This window comes from Drosophila sulfurigaster, chromosome 2L (assembly GCF_023558435.1).
Source record: "Drosophila sulfurigaster albostrigata strain 15112-1811.04 chromosome 2L, ASM2355843v2, whole genome shotgun sequence".
Classification (NCBI taxonomy): domain Eukaryota; kingdom Metazoa; phylum Arthropoda; class Insecta; order Diptera; family Drosophilidae; genus Drosophila; species Drosophila sulfurigaster.
Window position 1 is genome coordinate 21,507,204 of NC_084881.1, and position 19,420 is coordinate 21,526,623.

Consider the following 19,420-nt stretch of genomic DNA (forward strand, 5'->3'; position numbering starts at 1 on the left):
CCTCTAGCGGGTGTGTTAAAAAAAACTGCAGCCGCGGCTATTTGCATAACCGTTAGATAGGAGAAGAGGGCGACAGTGTCGGCAAACTTACCGCATTTATAATCGGGACAACAGTGGCCAGTGCGCTGGATGGCTCGGCAGCTTGCCTGCTTCTCGCATTGCACCGACATCTCGGGCACCCAAAGACCGTCGAGCAGGCATTGGCCTATAAACAATTTTGCAAATAGAGCCGGGCATTGTTTGGTTGCATTAAACTGGGAGAGCAAGAGAGATAAACTTACCTTGTAGCTGTTGCTCCAGCACAGATTCAGTGCTGCTGCTGCTGCTCGATGTGGAACTGATGCTGCTCGGCGTGACCGCGACCATGACGACTGTCGAGGATGCGCTGTTGTTGTTGATGTCGGTGGTGGGAACTGCAAAAAAGAGGCGCAAGGCGAGACGAAACAGCGAATGTAATGAGAGAGAATCAACAATAGCTAAAACTAGCAGCAGGCACAACGAGAAGCAACCAACGATCCTTGGCCCCCTTGCTAACATATTTGAATGAATGACATTTTGATAACAGTTTTGTTTGTCTCTCCCTGTTGCTGTTCCTATATGTATTTTGTCGCTATTGTTGCCGCTGCTACTGCTGCTGGTCAAGGTAAAATGCCAACAAAATACGGCAAAAGTTAAATGAGTTTAGTTTTAGTTTGGCCTTTTTTCCATCTTAGTTCTTATTCTTGTTTTAGTTTTTGTTTTTGTTTTTGCTGCCTCTCTTTGTTGGTTGTCAGTAGGTTTTTGTCAGTTGCACTCAATTGTTGTGATTGCTCTTAAATTTCATTGGATTTTCGCCTTGCAGGCATTTCACTTCTCCCTTTTCAACCAACTGCGCGACATCTCTCTTGCTGTCTTTTTGTCATCCAATGAAAAATGATTAAATATGCGCCAGCATTAATCATACGCACTGTCTGACACGCACTCGCATTTTTTAAACAGCTTCCTTCAGTTTTGTCAACTTTCCGTCCACCGTCTTCTCCCCCCTCCAAAAAAAATATTTGTTTTGCTAGCTGCTGCTTCATTAGATTGCTCATTTTCCACACATTGTTACATTGTTTTCATAGTTTGTATTTGTTGCTTTTGTGTTTCCCCTCAGCAACAATCGGGTTTTAGTTTTCTGTTGCGCAAAACAGACCTTTCGGTCAGCTATCTGTTTACTGAGTAGCTAGAAATGGCTGGTGAGACTGTAAATCTAATTTTCTTGATAAATGATTCTGCTTGGCCAGCAGCAAACAGTAACTGGAAATGAGGCAAATTTAACACAAATTTCTCAACGATAAATTAAAGGAAAATGCGTGGGGTTTTCCTTCTCAAATTACTTTAAATTTTGTCAGTTTTTTATTGTTTATAAATGCTATTAAAAAGTAAGTTTTATTCGTCAGTTTCTTATTAATTTCTTTAAAATGTGTACTACTGTTTTCCTTCTCATTTGCAGGGCATTAATAATATCGCATATCCTTAGGCACTTTTGGTAAGCGCTCAATGTTCATCATGCTTGCTTGATGGTGCTATGATTAGAGGTACTATATAAACAAGCTCAAATTTTTAAACATTTTCATAATTAATGGCTTACAAATGTAACAGCATTTCACATTTTGTGAATTGTAATAGTGAGAATTGAAATTTGATTATCGAAAGCTCGTCATAATGTGATTTTAATTTGTATTTGCTAAACAACTTTAACTAATCAACTATTTCATATTTATACCCAGTACCCATAGGGTAAGAGGGTATTATAACTTTGTGCCTTGATAAAATGTTTGTGACAGTCAAAAGTCGAGACGATGTAGCCATATCCATCTGTCTATCTGTCTGCCAGTATGAATATCTAGATCTTAGGGACTATAAGAGATAAAGATAGAGAACATGTTATTTTTTATAAATTCGGAAGACAAGCTTTTTATTTCTGTTATGACATTTCTTTAACCTTTTCTACGATCTACTAAATTTCATATTTTTCGAAATTGAAAATAATGGAATTCCCCACACAAAGCAATAAGCGGATAATGCTCATAACTGTTCATTTCAGTTAGATGCCAATTACAGCAGCACTTGAATGGAGCATTCGTTTTATTAGTGAAACCAAAGTTAAACATTTATGGCTGCATTTATTGTTAGCTTCATTCTGAAAGTCAAGTGCGTGTATTGATTGGATTAGTTCTTCAATAAATTGTTATAGGAAATTATGAATTATACATAAATTTAATGCTTGAGCTCCTTTCGCAGTTCTGGCCATTATTAGCCAGGTGTATTTCAAGTCTCGTATTCTACCTGAATTCACACAGAACATAATATATATAAAGAAACGTGTCGCTAAATGTTAAAATGATTTTGTGTCCGGGATTTGGATGCTTTATATTTTTTTTTTTGTGTTGTCTGTTTGTTATGTAACACGCGAAATTTGAAACGCTGCAATTAGCTGAACAGCTTCCCGTTTTCATTGTAGAACGCAACGCTAATTCCGCGACTTCCCATTGTGTTAGTTCTCTCTTCTATTTTCTGTTGTTGTGTTTTTTTTTTTCTTTGCTCGACGACGCGTCTCATTTCAGCAGTGTATGTTTGTGGGTGACTACTGTCTGTGTCTTCGGGGGTTTGTCTCTATCTGTCTGTCAGTCAGTCAGTCAGATTTTTGGCTGGGCAACACGTTTTAAATGAGCGAAATTATTATGCGCATTATGTAGAACAGTAGCCCAAGCAATGACAACAATAACTGAAACAATTTGGAAACTGACGTGACTAGCAGTTACCCTTGAAATTAGATTATTCGACTTCAAAATTGAATTTCACGCATTTATTTTATTCAGTGTTTGTGATGTATCTTATAAGAACTTTAAATAAAATTATAAATCAATATACCCCATCGGGTATACCTTATCTACAGGGTATTGCGTCTACAATAGCGGCACACAAAAAAAAAAAAAAAAATGTGAAAAAATGGTTTGCCACAAGCGTAATTCGAGTCGTGCATGAGATTACGTATACGCCACCGCCACCGCAGAGATCTTATTTAAGATTTCGCTGGCTCTTCTTTATGATTCTCGTAAGTCGTACTTAAGATTGTCGCCTTTGTCTCAGGCATCAACTAATTTATTGTTGTTGTTGCGTTTTGTGCTGTTAAAAATTGCATTGGAAATTAGCATTTGATTGTTTGTTTTCCGCAAAAAAAATTAAAATTTAGTATGCAAATCACTGCGCTGATTCATGCTCATAAATTGCATTGCATTGATTTTTGTGTTGGTCGTTTTTTTAATTTGTGTTCTCCAGTACTTTCCTTGGCTGGTTCCGGCTTGTGATAAATGATAAGCGCAAATTTGGCTCGATTGTAATGAGCTAACGGGACAGCAATAAACAGATGGCAAACAAATGAAAATGACTGCAAAGATAGCGGCTTAAACCGCACTATTAATAATACTTAGAGGCGGCCCATTGATAAATATATGGCAGCAGTTAAAACCAGGCCATAAATGTCGCAACTACAACAAAATAACAAATCATGTGAAGCACCAAACTGACGACTAAGTGAGGTGAGGCAGGGAAATACTTTGAACAATTTCTGTGCGCTGTCACAATGGTTAAGTCAAGCAGCATGTCCTGCGGTTGTCCTGCGCCCAAGCTCAGCGTGGGAATTGTCTGTCTAAACTGTCTGGGCTGCCCTGCGCTCTGTTTGTGCCTACTTCATGAACTACTCAACTTTGGCTTAAGATGACGATAGGAAGAGAGAGAGAGATGGATGAAAGACGACTTGGCTGGCAGGCCATTATTAGATTTTCAGCAAGTGGCTTCGCTTCTGCCTTGCCTCCGCCTTTCATTCTTTCTTCCCTTTTTGGCAGGGCTTCCCGCAGTGTCAAGGAAAATTTCCTGTCTACCGAGTTGGCCCTCCACTTAAGCAGTTTGCGGTTAGTTAGACCGAGAAGCTGGTTTTGTTTATGAACTGCATTTGAGTCGGTGATGCGAGAAAAGCGACTCGAAAATGAATTTCGTTTGGCTCATAAATTGTAATTGTGATTGCTGCACCGAATGCAGCTGTAATACTTTGAATTTATGTGCTGTGAAACCGACAAAATGCTACTTGAATTTACTTCGACTCTTTCTCTCTTCTTCCCACTTGACATATCAATTCTAGCAGCGGCTATTGTGTTTGCTTTAGACAAACGCGTAAGTCAGGCAGCTGAAATGTCACACGAAATTGATGCTTAAATGGCATTCAAAATATAAAGTATACAAAATACAATATATCTATAGAAAGCTAAAAAAACAAAACAATGACAATACACCGAGTCGTCAGACAAATGACAACAAATGAGCGTTTTGAGTGTTGTCTACTTTTCGTTTTATTTGTTTGTCACACTGAAAAATGATAAATGAGCCAAGCATCTCGTTCATTTGGGGAGGGAAGCGGAGCGATAATTGTAGCAGTAGCTGAGCCGGAGGAAAGCTCGTCAGAATAAATGCAAACTCATCGGGCAGCACGAGTAGCAACCACAACAACAAAGTCAAGTGAACAAATTATACGCTTAAAGAGCAGGTGATACTCAAAAGCATTTTAAAGATATACTTTTGAGTGCGGGGCGTGGCAAAGCTGCCCATAGAAATGCCTGTTGTTAGGGGCAATTTGCCTAGACAATAGTACAGACACAGACTGTTCAATTCGCAGCGCAAAGAACATTTAAATTTGCTTATTAGATATATTTTGTATAATTTGGTTATTACCAACGAATTTTAAACGTAAGAACTTTTTTAAATCATTCTGCATTATGCAAAACATTTTGAAATTATGTATATTTTGAACTTATGGCTAATTTGTGTAATCGCTACGCTTTAAATTTTAACATCAATCCATATTATTGTGATGCAGTTTAATTATAATTGAATGAATATTATTTAATGTAATTAAAATAAATCACTTTTACGAATAAGAAATGTTGATTTACTAATGCTAATTTTATTAATAATTGATTATGCTGTACAATTTATAGACTTTATTCTCTATACATAAGCCAAAGGCTTCTGCAGCCAGGGCTTTAGAAATAAGTTATTGTTAGTCAAACTTTTATATGTTTATGTATAAATACATTTGACTTTTTTAAATGTTTACTCTGGCATTTCTTTCTCATATTATCAATTGGCTAAAAATTATCAAGAAACATAGTGTATGAATCTACCAACAAAACAAGTCTAAGATTTTTAGCATGCATAAATTAAAACAGAAGACTCAGACCTTTCAATTTATTGCACAGTTTTGCTCGTGAGTGTAAAAATTCTCTATACATATCTCTTGATTTCTCCCTTTGCCAATTGCCAAATTCCCTTGACTATTACAAATTTAAACGCACAGCTATAACACTCGTAATTTAGTTGCTTAGAGGGAGTCAAACATAAAGTGAATACAATGCGACACGCAAAGGTATTTATTGAGCGTTGCTTTACATTTCTCAACTGTCAGCGAACTTATCAAATAGTCAAAGGCGCAATGTGTGAAATGTTGCAGAGTTGTTGTAACTCATTGTTGTTGCCTTTGCTGTTGCTGTTGTTAGTTGTTGGTTGCTAATTCGAAAGAGCTATAGCCAGATACCCATAGCAAACACAGTGTCGATTGCATGCATACACGTATTTGATAGAGATACAGATACAAATACTTATAGCTATATCTGTAACTGAAACTGTATCTGTATCTGTTGGTTTGATTTTGTATCTGACGCTGTTTGCGTGCCGAGTGTCTGTTGTCCGTCTGTCTGTGCTCGCTGTCTCGCTGTATCGCTGTGTATTTACCTACTCGACATGCTATTTAAATTAATAATGCCGCAGTTTACAATGGCAGCCGACAGCCGGCCTTTTATAGCGACATAGACAGATAGACAGACACTTACCGCCGGCGACTGTCATTAGGCGTATTAGCAAGCTAATTTAACAGATGCACATAGATACACATCACAGATAGATAGATATGTGTAGCAGATGATGAACAGTTGATGCGGATTTGAATGGCTGACTAGCTATGTAGATAGATAGAGATACCGCAGAGTGCACGTGCCGCAGAGATCTGCCACAGACAGCTGCCTAATTGTAGCTATTTGAATAATAATACAATATGACAGCGAGAGACAAGTACCTAATGTTTCACAAGTGCATACGACCCATTCAACAAACAAATTATGATTATGATTACATCAAAAGCCAGTTTCATTTTGCCACACACACACCAAAAATTATTAAACAAACAAGAAAAACGATAATAAAGCGGGTAGTGCATTGCTCATACGCCATGTAAGACAGTAGCATATCATTTCTTCATCGGCAACAAAACTAATAAAAAATTGACAAATTGCATAAGTGCGCACACTGACTGCTGACTGACACTGTAACTGCAACTGTAACTGTAACTGTAACTGTTACTTGCTACTTTTTAACTGTGACCAGCAGCAGCAGCCCAAGTCTTGATTTAGGGGACTCGGAGTTTATTCAATTTGTTCGAGTATCGCTCTTCGGTGTTTCTTTCTGTTGATATGTGTTAAAGTGTAACACACACACACACAAAACATTAAACAGATGCCGGAGTTGAACGTGACCACAATATAATTACCCGCAGACGCGAGTCACATGCGCCACTTGTTGAAGAGCTCTCTTCTGAGCCCACTTTACCTGTGTGTGTTGCTTTACTGGTCTGGTATGGTCTGGTCTGGTCTTTAAAAGCCAATTTACATGCCCGGTTCGCATCGCATCGTTTCGTTTTCGGTTTCAATTTCGGTCTGGGTTTGCTTTTGGGTTAGGGTATTTGGCTTGGTTTTTAGCCGGCTGGCCCGCTTTTTCGGCTGGCTAGGCCAAGTTACACAAAAACGCTGGCGTTGAAAGTAAAAGTTTTAACACTTTTCATTTTAGAAGTTCGCTCGCTCTCGCTCTAGCACGCACGCTCCCTCTTGCTCTATCTCTCTCTCTCTCTCTCGCTGTCGCTTTGTAGTGTTTTGACATTATGTGTGGGTCTATTTGCTTTACGTATTAAGCTCAGAGACGTTAAACAAATTATGAAGCGTCAGCTGTCAAATGAAAGTAAGTTTTTTTTTGGTCGCCCTTCCCCCTCCTCGCTTCGCCCAACTTTTGGAGTTGCTGTGGATTTGCTTTTGTAATTGTTTTGGACATAAAGAGGCCGTCGTTATGGAGTTATACCATTTATCATGTTACATGTTATTTTGATAAGATTTTTTTTTATGTGCAGTTATGACATTAATTAGCTACTTTTTTATTTATTTTTATTTGCTTTTTCGGGGCTTGGCCTTTGAGCTTGCAATATATGGAGTATGGCATAAGCAAGTGCACGTGTCGTCACAGCGCACAAAATTGGGAGTGTGCATAAACTTGTTCTTGTTTTCAATTAGGGAATTATTTGTAAGAAGATTGTACATTCTAAATTAAACAACATTAAATTTAATTGATTTATTTAAAGAGGGGATGTTTTAATTTGTATTATACATATGTATTTATGTTAAGCGTTTGATATATTTTTTTGGTATTATTAAATGTATTGTCTTCATGAATTAGATTCCTATTATTTTCTTTAAAATAATTTATCAAACAGATAAATGAATTTCGCTTGATTTTACTTTTCAGTTTCAGAGAATATTATATATAAGTATTTTTTACCGATCTTATTTCCGTTAACTGAGAGTCTGGTATATTTTGCACTATTTGGTATATTTTAAATGTAAATATACCAAATATAGATTATATTTTAAGAAAAATTCCGCACTCTTTTACTTTTATTCAAAAGGATTAGCGGGTATCTCACAGCCGAGTACACTCGACTGCTGACTAATATTAAATTCATTGCCTTGATAAAATAGTTTCGTAGTATTTTTAATTCATTTAATTTATTAATAATTGTATGTTGCTCGGTTTCATTTTTCGTTTCATGTATATTTCTTAATGCATTTAAATTGTGTTTTGCGTATGCAGAAATTTAAATGCATCATTTATGCTTTGTATCGTATCTAAAATTAAGCATGACTCTCTTTAATAATAAACTGCTAGCTTATTCAAGTCTAGTTTCTGCTTCATAAATAAAATCTTTTAGCATTTTTGTTAGCTAAAGCAACTACAATGCAAAGCTAAGCTGGGCAAATTGTTGACTCATTTAGAGCCAAAAGTTAGACTCGCTTTGGTTTATAAAGCATGCAAATAAATATGTGGGAGAATGTGTTTATGAGAGGAATGTGTTTGTGTGTTTTTGGCACTATAAGAGTATTATGCTGGTACATCGAGAAACATGGCGAAAGGATCCGAAACGTACACAAACATATGTACTCACACTCAAAACACTCATACGACTACATAGTAGACCAACGTGCTGTGGCAAATGTGAAATCATATTTGTGCTGCCTGCCACAGAGAGGAAGGTGGCACCCATTTCTAAAACTACCTATCATAATACGTGCTCCATATGCGCCAATAAGCATAATAATGCTCCATTCACTCTTCTCCCAGTCTCGGCCAACAAACAAAGCAGAACAAAATCCGTACGCAAAACCAACAACAAGGAGTTTATAGACAGCCTGGAATTGTTTGCACAAAATAACAAATCTGAAAACTTACAAGAGACACTTTGGCCAAAGTTGGACCAGACTCGTGTTGGTGTTGTGCGATGTCCTGTCGAGACGAGAAGCAAAATTGTGTGTGAAAAACGGAAAATGAGTCCCCAAGGAAATTGCCGAAAAATTATGAACTTCGATGATGAGCTGAACTCTGAACTCTCGCTTGTTGTGGCCATGGCCAAGCAAAGTCAAACGCATGTTGCTGGTAATTGGCCGTTTTTGGCAATTGTTTGGTTGGCTTAAAGCGACTTTAACTGCTCATAACCATGCCCCACTGAACCGAATCACTGTCCTGCCCATTTTGCCTCTTCTACTTGTGGCTGTCTCTCTGCCTAGATATGACTTTGATGGGGTTGCCAGTTAGTGTAATTGTTGGTCTGTTCCTGTTGGTTCTGTTGTGGCTTCTGTTTGCTTTCCTTTGCATTGGCAATTGGGCAAACTGTTGCTATTTTCCCTGGCATAGCAAACACACACACACACATAGTACACTCGCTATGTTGGAAAGTTGAGTGCAGTGCCGAGCCTAACTGAAGGTAGCTTCGATTAATGATTGAAACGCGCCATAGGCGAAAAAGATGCAACCGACTATGCAGCTGCAGCTAAAGTTTCAGTTTCTTAAAGTTTAAATTGGGTATTTATAAACCAAAGTTGTGCATTAAATTCGCTTTAAAATAGTCTTAGTAAAAAAAGTTTAGTTTTATTCGGAGAATTTCTTGGCTTCTCAAACACGTTTCTTGAATGATTATTAAATTAATAAAATAGTCCATTTAATATGAATTTGTTTGTTATTAGTTTTTCAATTTATTGGGCAAAATTTAAATTACATTTTATGCCAAATTTACTTTGCATTTTAAAATATTCTTGATTCATTATTCAACTTATTGAATTAGTAAATTTACTTATATATTCAGTATTATTCTAAGTTTTAGTTTAGAAAATATATCAATGATTTTGATCCGTTCAAAATAATTTAAAATGATTTAAATGATTTAAAATCTTTATATGACAGGTGTAAAAACCGTTTTATAAATTCACATTACTTTTTGATTGACGAATTTAAAGACTAAAAAACATTAAATTTATTTTTTAAAACAACTAAAGATAGCGTTGTCCTAAAATCCTCAAAGACTGAACAAATTCGTGACACGTTTCCTAAACTATTGTTACGCGTAATCTTATAAATATAATTCTTGTTCCTGTCAAACTTTATGTGCAAACGTGACTTTCTGCTCTCCATGTGCAGTCTGCAGTGTAATAACAACTTTAAATTATAAAGAGCAAAAATCACAAGAACAAAAAAAAACAACGAAAAACAAATATTTAGAAAGCTGGCAAAGGAAATCCCTATTCTAATCCCAATTGTGTGAAAATGTAGAAATAGTCAGGCTTATGCGATTCGGGGAAGGTGAAACAGAAATTAAGCCAGGTAAATACGCTGATAATGTGAGTAGATTTAACTTTTACCATTTGCCAGGAAGAGGAAAAGTAGAATGGGATAAAGTTTGCCGGTACATAAAATCGGCGGGCAGCTTGATAAAGTTGTAAATGAATGGAACTGATAAGATAACAAAGACAACTGCGCCAGCTGATAATGTTAATAAGGTGTGAGCTTTACCTTTACTCTTCGCTTCGTTTTGCTTTCCTTTTTGCCTTGTGCCTCACTCACTGACCAATGGCGACAATTTGTTGTCGTCTGGGTTTTTTATGGCTGCAAAGTGGCGTTAAATTAAAGGATGGCCCCAACTTCAGTGTTTGGGTCGTTTGGCGAGGGCGTTAAGGAGGGCGTGGTCACTTCAACGGTTGGTCGACCCGCATTTCGCTTTATTTTACGCCGTTTTGATTTTTCCTCTTTCTCTCTTGCAGTCAGTCTACCATACTGTGTGTGTTTGCTGTTGTCGTAAGACTCCATTAAACAATTCAATTAAGAGCCGCGACATTTGGTATGGGGTAGAGAAACATGGGACATCTTTAAAATGTCAAGCGTGAGAGAAGCGGGACGAAAAGCCAAAGTAGTGGCCAGAGGGGAGGCACCGTAACTGACTGGGAATTAAAACATTTTATGCAAATTTTCAGCGTGATTTTTTTGTACATTTTCCATTTTATTTGCTAGCTGCAGGCTGCTGGCGGCTGCTGTTTGCTCAACGCTTAAAGTATTTACTTTTATTTAATGTAAGAAGAAACAATTTCAAATAAGAGTAGCAACAACTTCAACACGGTCGCAATTAAAAAGGCAGGCACAAACGTTGCGCCTAAAAGCTTGCAACAGTAAAAAAATGAAGTTGAAAAAAAGGCCAAAGCGGAAATTAAAATATTTCCGGTTTGCTGAAGAATATTCCATGTTTTTCTTTTTGCGTGGCGTGGCGTGGGTGTAGCTGGCTTGATTTTAATGCTAATTGAAGCGTTACATCTGTTGTAGATTTAAGAGACTGGCCACCAGACCATTGTGTTCATTAAGAAACAATTACATGAAATGATTTTCATTTTTCAGTAAAGTGGACTTTAAAGAATCTCTCTTTAACTGAAAATCAATGGCGATTTATTACAACCACACTCTTTGGTATTTTAAAATATGCTATGACTGATGAATTGCCTAGCAGTTTATCGTTTAGCTGCGAATGCCATCGAGAGTCGTTCTCAATTTGATGAGTTCTAATCCAGTGGTTATATATATCATAGTGATGGCTTTGCCATCGCCAGGCCATCTATTTTGTAGCCAGGGCAGGACATTGCATATAAATGAACAATAAATAGTTCGGAAGGCGTGGCGTGAGCGCATCATAAAAATTGCAATTGGGAGTCAACGTAGCGTATACGCAACATGCAGAGGCAAAGAATGCAAAGGCAGCCCCCATTCGATGCTGCAGCTGCAGCAAAGTTCTTAACGGTTTTGTGGCAAGTTGATAGCAAAGTTATGACAAGGATTTATGAAGTATGCATCCAGAATGAGCAGCAAGACGAGCACACATACACACACAAACACACACACAGCATTGACAAAATGTGCAACAATTTTAAAGCTGCAGCTTTAAAAATACGCATATTGTTGCAAGACCCTCAAGACATTTGTCTTTCTCACGCTATTGGAGCAACAACAACAACAACAACAATATATATTTTGTTTGCGCTGCTGTTGCTTGTCTTCGGCATCAGCATCAGCTTCAGCTCTGTTGTCTGCATGTTTGTTTGCTGTTGCCAATTTTGTTTGCATACACACAATTCCACAGACAAGCCGCCGACGAGACAATGTCGCCCACATTTGTCTCCAACTCTCTCTCTTCTCCCCCCTTCCAGTGCTTGCCTTGAGGGGCAACAGGCTTTCAATGTGTTACGTGCCACCTTTTTTCGGCGGCGCCACATAAATTCGCATATAAATCAGCGTCACATTTGCGTTTGCTCCACTTTTGCTTTACACTTCATTCCTCCGTGTGTTTTTTCCTGCATTTTACCATATTGACACCGCCATATGTAAACATATCGTTATTTGCCCATTTACCCCATTCGCTTGTGACAAAGACAAAACAAACGAACAGCGACGAACAAACGAACAGAGAAGAAGCTCCCATTGGCAGGCACGGCTTGCCTTTGACTAGCCCTGGGGACGGTTGAGTATTCCCCAGCTAATGGCAGCTACATACATACATGCTGCGGTCGTAGTTGTTGTCGTTTATCCTTGGCCTAAGCCACACTCAAGGATGTGTGTCAGAGAATAATCGTTTGCCATAGCCGGCAATACGAAATAATGTGTGTTCAAAACTGTTTAGCATGAAGTATCTTTAAAGCACTTTTAGAGATTTATCGTTGTTGAAGTTGTACGAATTTAATAAATAACGTAATAGATATTTTGATATTTATGCAAATATTTCTAAAATGTTTTTTAAGTTATAGAATAATGAATCATTAATTTGACCAAATATGGCTTTTATTATATTGAATTCATTTCAAGTTTTGCGAATATTATTTAACTTCTTTTATTAATATTATAATACGTATTGAATATTTACACAACTTTTTTTTTAGAACTTGTCTGGGATTTTTTTAATAGCCAGCAACGGATTTAATGATTAAAGATTTAAAACAAAGTATTTCAAAGATGTGAACATGTTAGGTTTTTTTTAAGTACTATTAAAGATTTATTAGTGTTGAAGTTGCAGGAAGTGAATAGATATGAATTGGGGCATTCAAGTTTATAATTAATATTATCGTTTATTTTATAAAATTTAATTGTATTTATTAATATTTATTTATAAATCGTTGTGTAAATTGTTATCGATAATTTCTCTGTTTACTTAATCATTTTCATGAATATTTATGATACATATTTATTAGTTATGAAATGTAATTGGCAGTTATTTAATAGTTTCAATAAATAATATTCAAATCCATTTATATTTAATTGCATTTTGTTTATTATTCACTTAAATCATTTAGTTTCATTAAATAATATTCAAATCCATTTATATTTAAATGAATTTTGTATATTATTCAGTTCAATCATTTAAATATTTGCATTCTATTTCCCATTTACTTTTATTTTAAAGTAAATACTCTTTGTCACCTTTAATAAGTCAGAAAGGTCAGCTAGCTCCCACACCAAGTTGAGTATATCGTACATTGACTGCTCTAGCTTAACCTCTGTAAGCTGACTGAGTCTCTTGTCGAGTTGTTCATTTGTAATAGTCTTCATCGTAGTTGTTGTCGTAGTCCAAGCCAAAGCTTTCCTTTTTTTATATCACATATATGTATATAAATCCCATCTCCGGTGTGTTCTGTCTGCGGCTCATTATAAAAACCGCGTGTACTCTGACAGACATGTGATAAACTATGGTTATAAAAGGCATTGTCCTGACTGCAGAACGTATGTATATGTTAACCTAGAGGAGCAACATGCAGTTATAGACGAGCAAGATTTTAGGAGCAGTTTTTGCAAGCAATAAAGTGTGTCATGAATTTCTGTTATCTTAATTTAAATTATTAATTTATTCATCTTGACATACAAAATGCAAGTTCGCATACATTTATGTTTATTTAACAATTTGTTGATATTAGTTAAAATTCTACATTTTCATTTTAATACTTTTCAGTCGTATTTTTTTTGTTGTTTATTATCTCTATTATTGTTGTCCATTCAACAATTCTAAGGCACGTGGAATGTCGAGTAATGTCAGCGAGCTTTTCATATACAAGATGAGCTCGATTTTCTTTTCAGTTTCATTTTCATTTTCATTTTGGTAATAGCGGCACTCGTTTACTTGACAATTTTCATGCGAACTAGCTACAATTTTTCTTCGTCAGCCTGCGGTGTGGTGGCACGTGAGTGTGGCGCAGGGAAAGTGGCGAAGAGGGGCATCAGAAGGATGCAGCAGTAGCTGTAGCTATAGCTGTGGCTGTGGCAACAGCAGTCAGGACCTCAACGAACCTGGTTTTGCTTTACTTGCTGGCTGTGGCTGCCAACTATCAACGAGTGAAAAGATTTCTACAGACACTCAGCAAAATATACACGCTCAGTACACACACACATGCATATATAGAGCGCAATAATAACAACAAAGTGCTTGAAGGGCAGGAACTTAAGCAGGAAACAGGAAAAGCAAGTTCCACCATTTTTGTCTGTGCTACGTGACGTCTTTCTCTTGAGACGTCACAAGATTTATTGTATGCAAGTTATGTGGGTGTATTGTTTGCACAACTGTACCAACTGTATGTGTGTGTGTGCAAAGAAGGGTGTGTGTAACAAAAATATGCAAATCGGTTTTGCACTGCTGACGACTTCTTCAGCAGCATCTAGAACTGTGTTTAAAATCCGCAAAAAAATGTGCTTCATTTTAAGCAGCTGTCGATGTTTTTACACCATATACCCTGTAACTTTGATCTGAGCAGAGAGGCTATGATGAACTATGCTCATTTAATTGTACTGTAGTATTGAATAGTTTTTAGATCATGTTTTAGTCGAACCCTTTCGTGTAGTTGTCTTTTTCTTACATTTTGTTGTCCCACCTCGACAATTGTCTGTGGTGTGTTTTTCCGATTGTTCTGGTTTGTTATTGCACTTTGCATATTTTCACCCGACTACGTGTATTTGATTTGACTTTATCTCCCAATGCTGCGATTACACTTTTCCATCGTCCTTTGTTTCTCTTCTCTGATCAATTTAAATGCACTTTTCATGACTTGTCTTTAACTCCGCCCGCTTTTTCTTTCTGCTGTTCTTCTTTGCTCTAAACTCTTGAGTGCCTTTTCGTTTTGTTTATGTGTTCAGTGCCGAGCATAAAACGGGCATTAAAATGACTACAGAATAACCACAATTACTTGGTACGTTTAGCCTTTAGCACTCTTTTTTAAAGTCGAATATTTGAAGAGGCTATCGTATTGACTACGATTATGAACGTGATTAATCAGATTAAATTAATAATTTTTAGATTTAGAAAATTTTAAGAAATAAATAAGTAGCATTGCTGAATTGATTTTGAAATTTTGCGTAATTAAATCAGTTTAGCTTTTTAAAATTATTATCTTTTTTAAATTTCTTTGCAGCATTGTAAAATATATTTTTTCAAAATACTTAAAAGTTAATTTGCGTCATATTTTCATGAACTTTGTATTGCATAGAATTTTTGTAAATATCTAAATAAGATTCGTTTAGAGTATTTCTATATTGAAAAGATATCAAAAATAAGCAAATAGAAATCGTACGCATATTTCTCATAATTATTTAAACCAGTTCAACTTTTTAAAATGATTTATATTTTAAAATTTTGTATTTCTTTTTAGTATAATACATTTTTTAATATTTGAAAGTTGATTTCGTTTATATTTTGATGAAGTTATTAGTAGTGGATTTTTTGGTAAAAATAGTTTAAAGCTTCCTTTATAGTATTTCGCTTAAAGCATGACTACAAATTGTCACCCATTTAATATTCTCCTTTGCTTTTACCTGTTTGCTTCGACAGCTGCAAATGGCAGCAGGTAACTGGCAGGATTTCTAACATTTTTTTACATCTTAAGCCTTTGTGCCGCACAGCCGCTTAATAGAAAATTAAAAAGGTTGAGCTATAAAAAATTAAAATTAATTTCGTGACGTTTGGACCAGAAATGAGAAAAGTGGACAGAAAATCAATTTACTTCCGGACTGGGAAAATGAGCAAGTAAAGGGTTACACTTTAAGTCATGGACATAATTTGCTGTAATTTAGTTAAGATTATTATTTAATACGTTGAGCCTTTTTTGGTGTGTGCGGGGGGAGGCAAATAATGTCTAAGCCGGCCGCAGGACAATGTGGTTTTGCTTTGAAAAAATGCTGAACTTGGAGAGCACACAAAAACGCAAAGTGGACACCCAAATTGCAGTTGAACAGCTGCAGTTGAGCAGCATTTGTGGGTGGGATGGGAGGTTGGAAGCTGCCGGTGCAGTATGGCAAACACATTCAAAAACCACAACAGCCACTTCCGCGAGTGCTTGCAGTGCTTGCCACACGACGCGACCCAATGACAAGCCCAACTCCCAAAAAAAAAGAGAAAATACAGACAACAGCAGCGCCAGCAAAAATGTTTAAAACAGCTGGTAAACACACAAAGGACACATGTACACACCCACACACACACACTCGCTCGTTTGTGTGTGTGTGTGTGTGTTTGGCGTGTCAAGCGCCTAAATGCAGCTTAGCATTTAAAGCGCTTTTCAAAATTTGCGCTCGGGGAAATGTGCTCTGCTCGCTGGCTGCTTTTGCGTTTTAGTTAGTTGGTTTCATTTTTTTTTCAGTTCTTTTTCCTCGTTGCCTGGCGTTTATTTTGGCTATGAAAACTGTTGCCCTGGATATGAGGTGACGGAGGAGGGGATAGAGGGAGCGGGGAACTGACAACGGGCAACTTGGGAGCTAATGTGAGAGTAGTGTTAATTTTGGCAGCGACAGGTTCCATTTTCATTCTCATTTTCATGTTCTCCCCCACTTAGACTTGTTTATTTTCCTGCCTCTTGTTGCTATTGTTATGCTGTGTTGTGTCTCAATTGATGGCATCAGCAACAGCATCGAACCATAAATGTAAACAATTAAGAATTGACAGGCAAATTGAATAAAATTCTTCGAATAGCTCTTTAAAAATGCAAAATGAATTTTCATACATTTCTAACAAACATTTTTACACTTGCTGCTGCATTGAACTCTTGACCTCCAGAGTTCAGAGTTTGCCACGTTTGCTTGTTGGCTGTTGCAAAATTGTTAAATAAATCAAAATCAAAATCACAGACCCTCAAGCCAGCTGCCAAGCAAAGTGCCAATTGCAGTGCCAAGCAATTGGCAACGTAACAAGAGTCAGGATAAAAGGGGAAGGCAAGGGAGATGCACTTGTTGTTGAGGGCAAGAGGGAGACAGAGACAAGCGTTATTGATGTGCTTTTAATTGAGGTTTTGTAGGGGTGTATGCTGTCGTTGTTGTTATTGTTGTCGTTGTCGTTGTCAGTGTAGTTGTTGTAGTTGCTGTCACTTACAGTGTGTCTGTGCTTGGGCCCACACGGCGTATGCAGCATATGTCTTGTTCCCATGTCTCATTCTTCTGTCTGTCTCATTCGTCGACTGTCGACTGTCTCCCTCTCGTTGCATGTCAAATCATTTAACTCATAACGAAATTTTATTAGTGCTTCAACACAACACTTACCGGCATTCGTGCTGTGTGTCAGGCAAATCAAAATGGCCAAATTGATGGACCAAAAAATGCCAACAAATCCACCTCCGTCTTCGCTTCCTCCCCTGTTGCTATATCGTCGTCGTAGTCGTCGTCGTCCTCGATGTTGTTGGATATTTTTGCAATTTTTGCCAGGCATTTGCAGATTTGTTTCCTTTGCAATATCGTTATCTGCCTGTTGATTGGAAATACCCAAATCCAAATCGAGCCTCAGATGTTGCTGCTGCTGCTCCACATATTTTGCTGTAGCAATTGTGTGCATCATGTTGTTGTTGTTGTTGTTGTTTTTGCTGTTGTTGCTGCAATTGCAATTAAATTGAAACGTTCATATGAAATTATTATCAAATTCAAACTGAAATGCTTTAAGCTGCCATAAGCGCTTCATCTCTTTATCCTCAAAAATGTCAACCAGCCATGCAAAACAATCTTGAGTATGTGGCTCTCTTCTCATTTCACCCCTCTCTTTCTTCCCTAGGCGTCATTTTTATGTAAGTGCTGCAAGTTGCAAAACTTTTTCTTAGTTTTATGCATTTTTCTTAATTTATGCAAAGGCTGGCACAGCATCAACAGCAAGCGTCAAAAGTTTTCGCCCCCGAAACAGAAAAAAATTAAAAAAATTGGCAGGCAAAAAGAATTAAAGTTGTTGTCAAAGTTTAAATAGAAAACTGAAAAGGGTCAGCGAAAAAATTACTAATTGAAAATCGCATTGATTGATTTTTCATAAATAATTTAAATACATATTTTTTTAATTTATTTGTTCTACATATTAACTGGAGCTTTAGTGTTTACTTTCGAGTTTTTGCAACGAATACAAATTGAATTAAAATCATTGATTTGATTTACTTTAATATTAATTGCATAAAACCGTGTAAATGTTTAAAACTGTGTGAAATTAATTAAAACAAAAAGGCAAATAAAAGTCAATTTGTTACTACTTCTCATTACTAGACAAGCTCATTAATTTTGAGAGTGAAGATGATGGAAAAGACCCAAAGACCTTTATTTGAGATTGTAATTTGGTTGTCAGAAATGAATGAATGGAACCTATTTCAATTTGTCTAGCCATCGTAGTCGTCGGATTCTCCCAGGTGTCCAGGGATTCCCCGAGTTGAGAGGCAAAAAGTTGATTTTATTTATATTAATGAACATCGCAGACAATATGACAGACAATGTGACACAAACGGCCACTCGCAACGGATTTGGTTGTCAGAATGCGTTTTCAGCATGAATGAAAAATGATTCGAAATGATGTGAATGCACGAATGAACGAATGATTGACTGAGAAAATGATGAGTGTAAACGAGTAAATCGGTTGGCCGGCGAAATGTGTTGAAAGTCCGTGAGGTGTCGAGCATATCTCTACTTTTCTCATATTATATCGAATTACGCGAACATCGTAGAACAATGCAAAATGCATAGTGTAAATTGCTGCCGTTGTAGTTGTTGTTGCTGTTGTCGTACAATTTGAAACAAATTAAATATTAATTAGCATGGCGTGTGCATTCAAGTTAATTAATGTTTTTTTACGCCTTAGGTGTTAATAATATAGATGCAGTTATTTTCCTCCCCGCGCCGAAAGTGTTGATTGCCTCCGGGTAAATAAGGTAACAGCCAACAGTAGCTGTCGTTGTCAGTGGATAATTACGTGAATTGCACAAATACAATGCCAATAAATAAATATTTTGCCAATATGTCCAATGTGGCGTCTGGCGAAAAAACAGACTATTAACAAATATGACTATAAATAACTATTGTTAAATAAAATAAATGATCTATCGCATGTAGAAATGCTAATTGGCTAGATTTCGTTTGATTAATCATTTAGCTGAGGTCAATGGTGCCAGCAAGATCATCAAACATGGATTTTAAATGCAGCTATTTATTGTGTCATAAAAATTTCTGCTGAAAACATTCCACATAAACATCAGATGAATTTGTTCTGCCTTCTATAATTTAATATCTACACTAGGAAAAAAAGATCTAAAATCAAAAATTTGGTCTAAGAATTTTGGTTTAGAAAGAGCGTCAAGGACTTGAAAATATGAATATGAAAAGTTAGAAAACACATCTTGATTTCAAAAACATTGGATATAAGTCTAAGTTTTTATTTATAAGAGGCAAAAAT

The 19,420-nt window shown here is 36.6% G+C and overlaps 1 protein-coding gene across 1 annotated transcript in view; it reads right to left on the bottom strand.

The window, feature by feature from the left end:
- LOC133836742 (pneumococcal serine-rich repeat protein) overlaps positions 1-19,420 on the bottom strand; it is a 38,157-nt gene that overhangs the window by 3,209 nt on the left and 15,528 nt on the right. Inside the window, exons 2-4 of the mRNA XM_062267334.1 lie at positions 17,269-17,594; positions 282-413; positions 92-205 (exon numbers count right to left, since the gene is read on the bottom strand). Coding sequence (XP_062123318.1) covers positions 92-205; positions 282-413; positions 17,269-17,560 — 538 coding nt within the window. The 5' untranslated portion in view covers positions 17,561-17,594. The remainder of the gene's footprint in view (positions 1-91; positions 206-281; positions 414-17,268; positions 17,595-19,420) is intronic.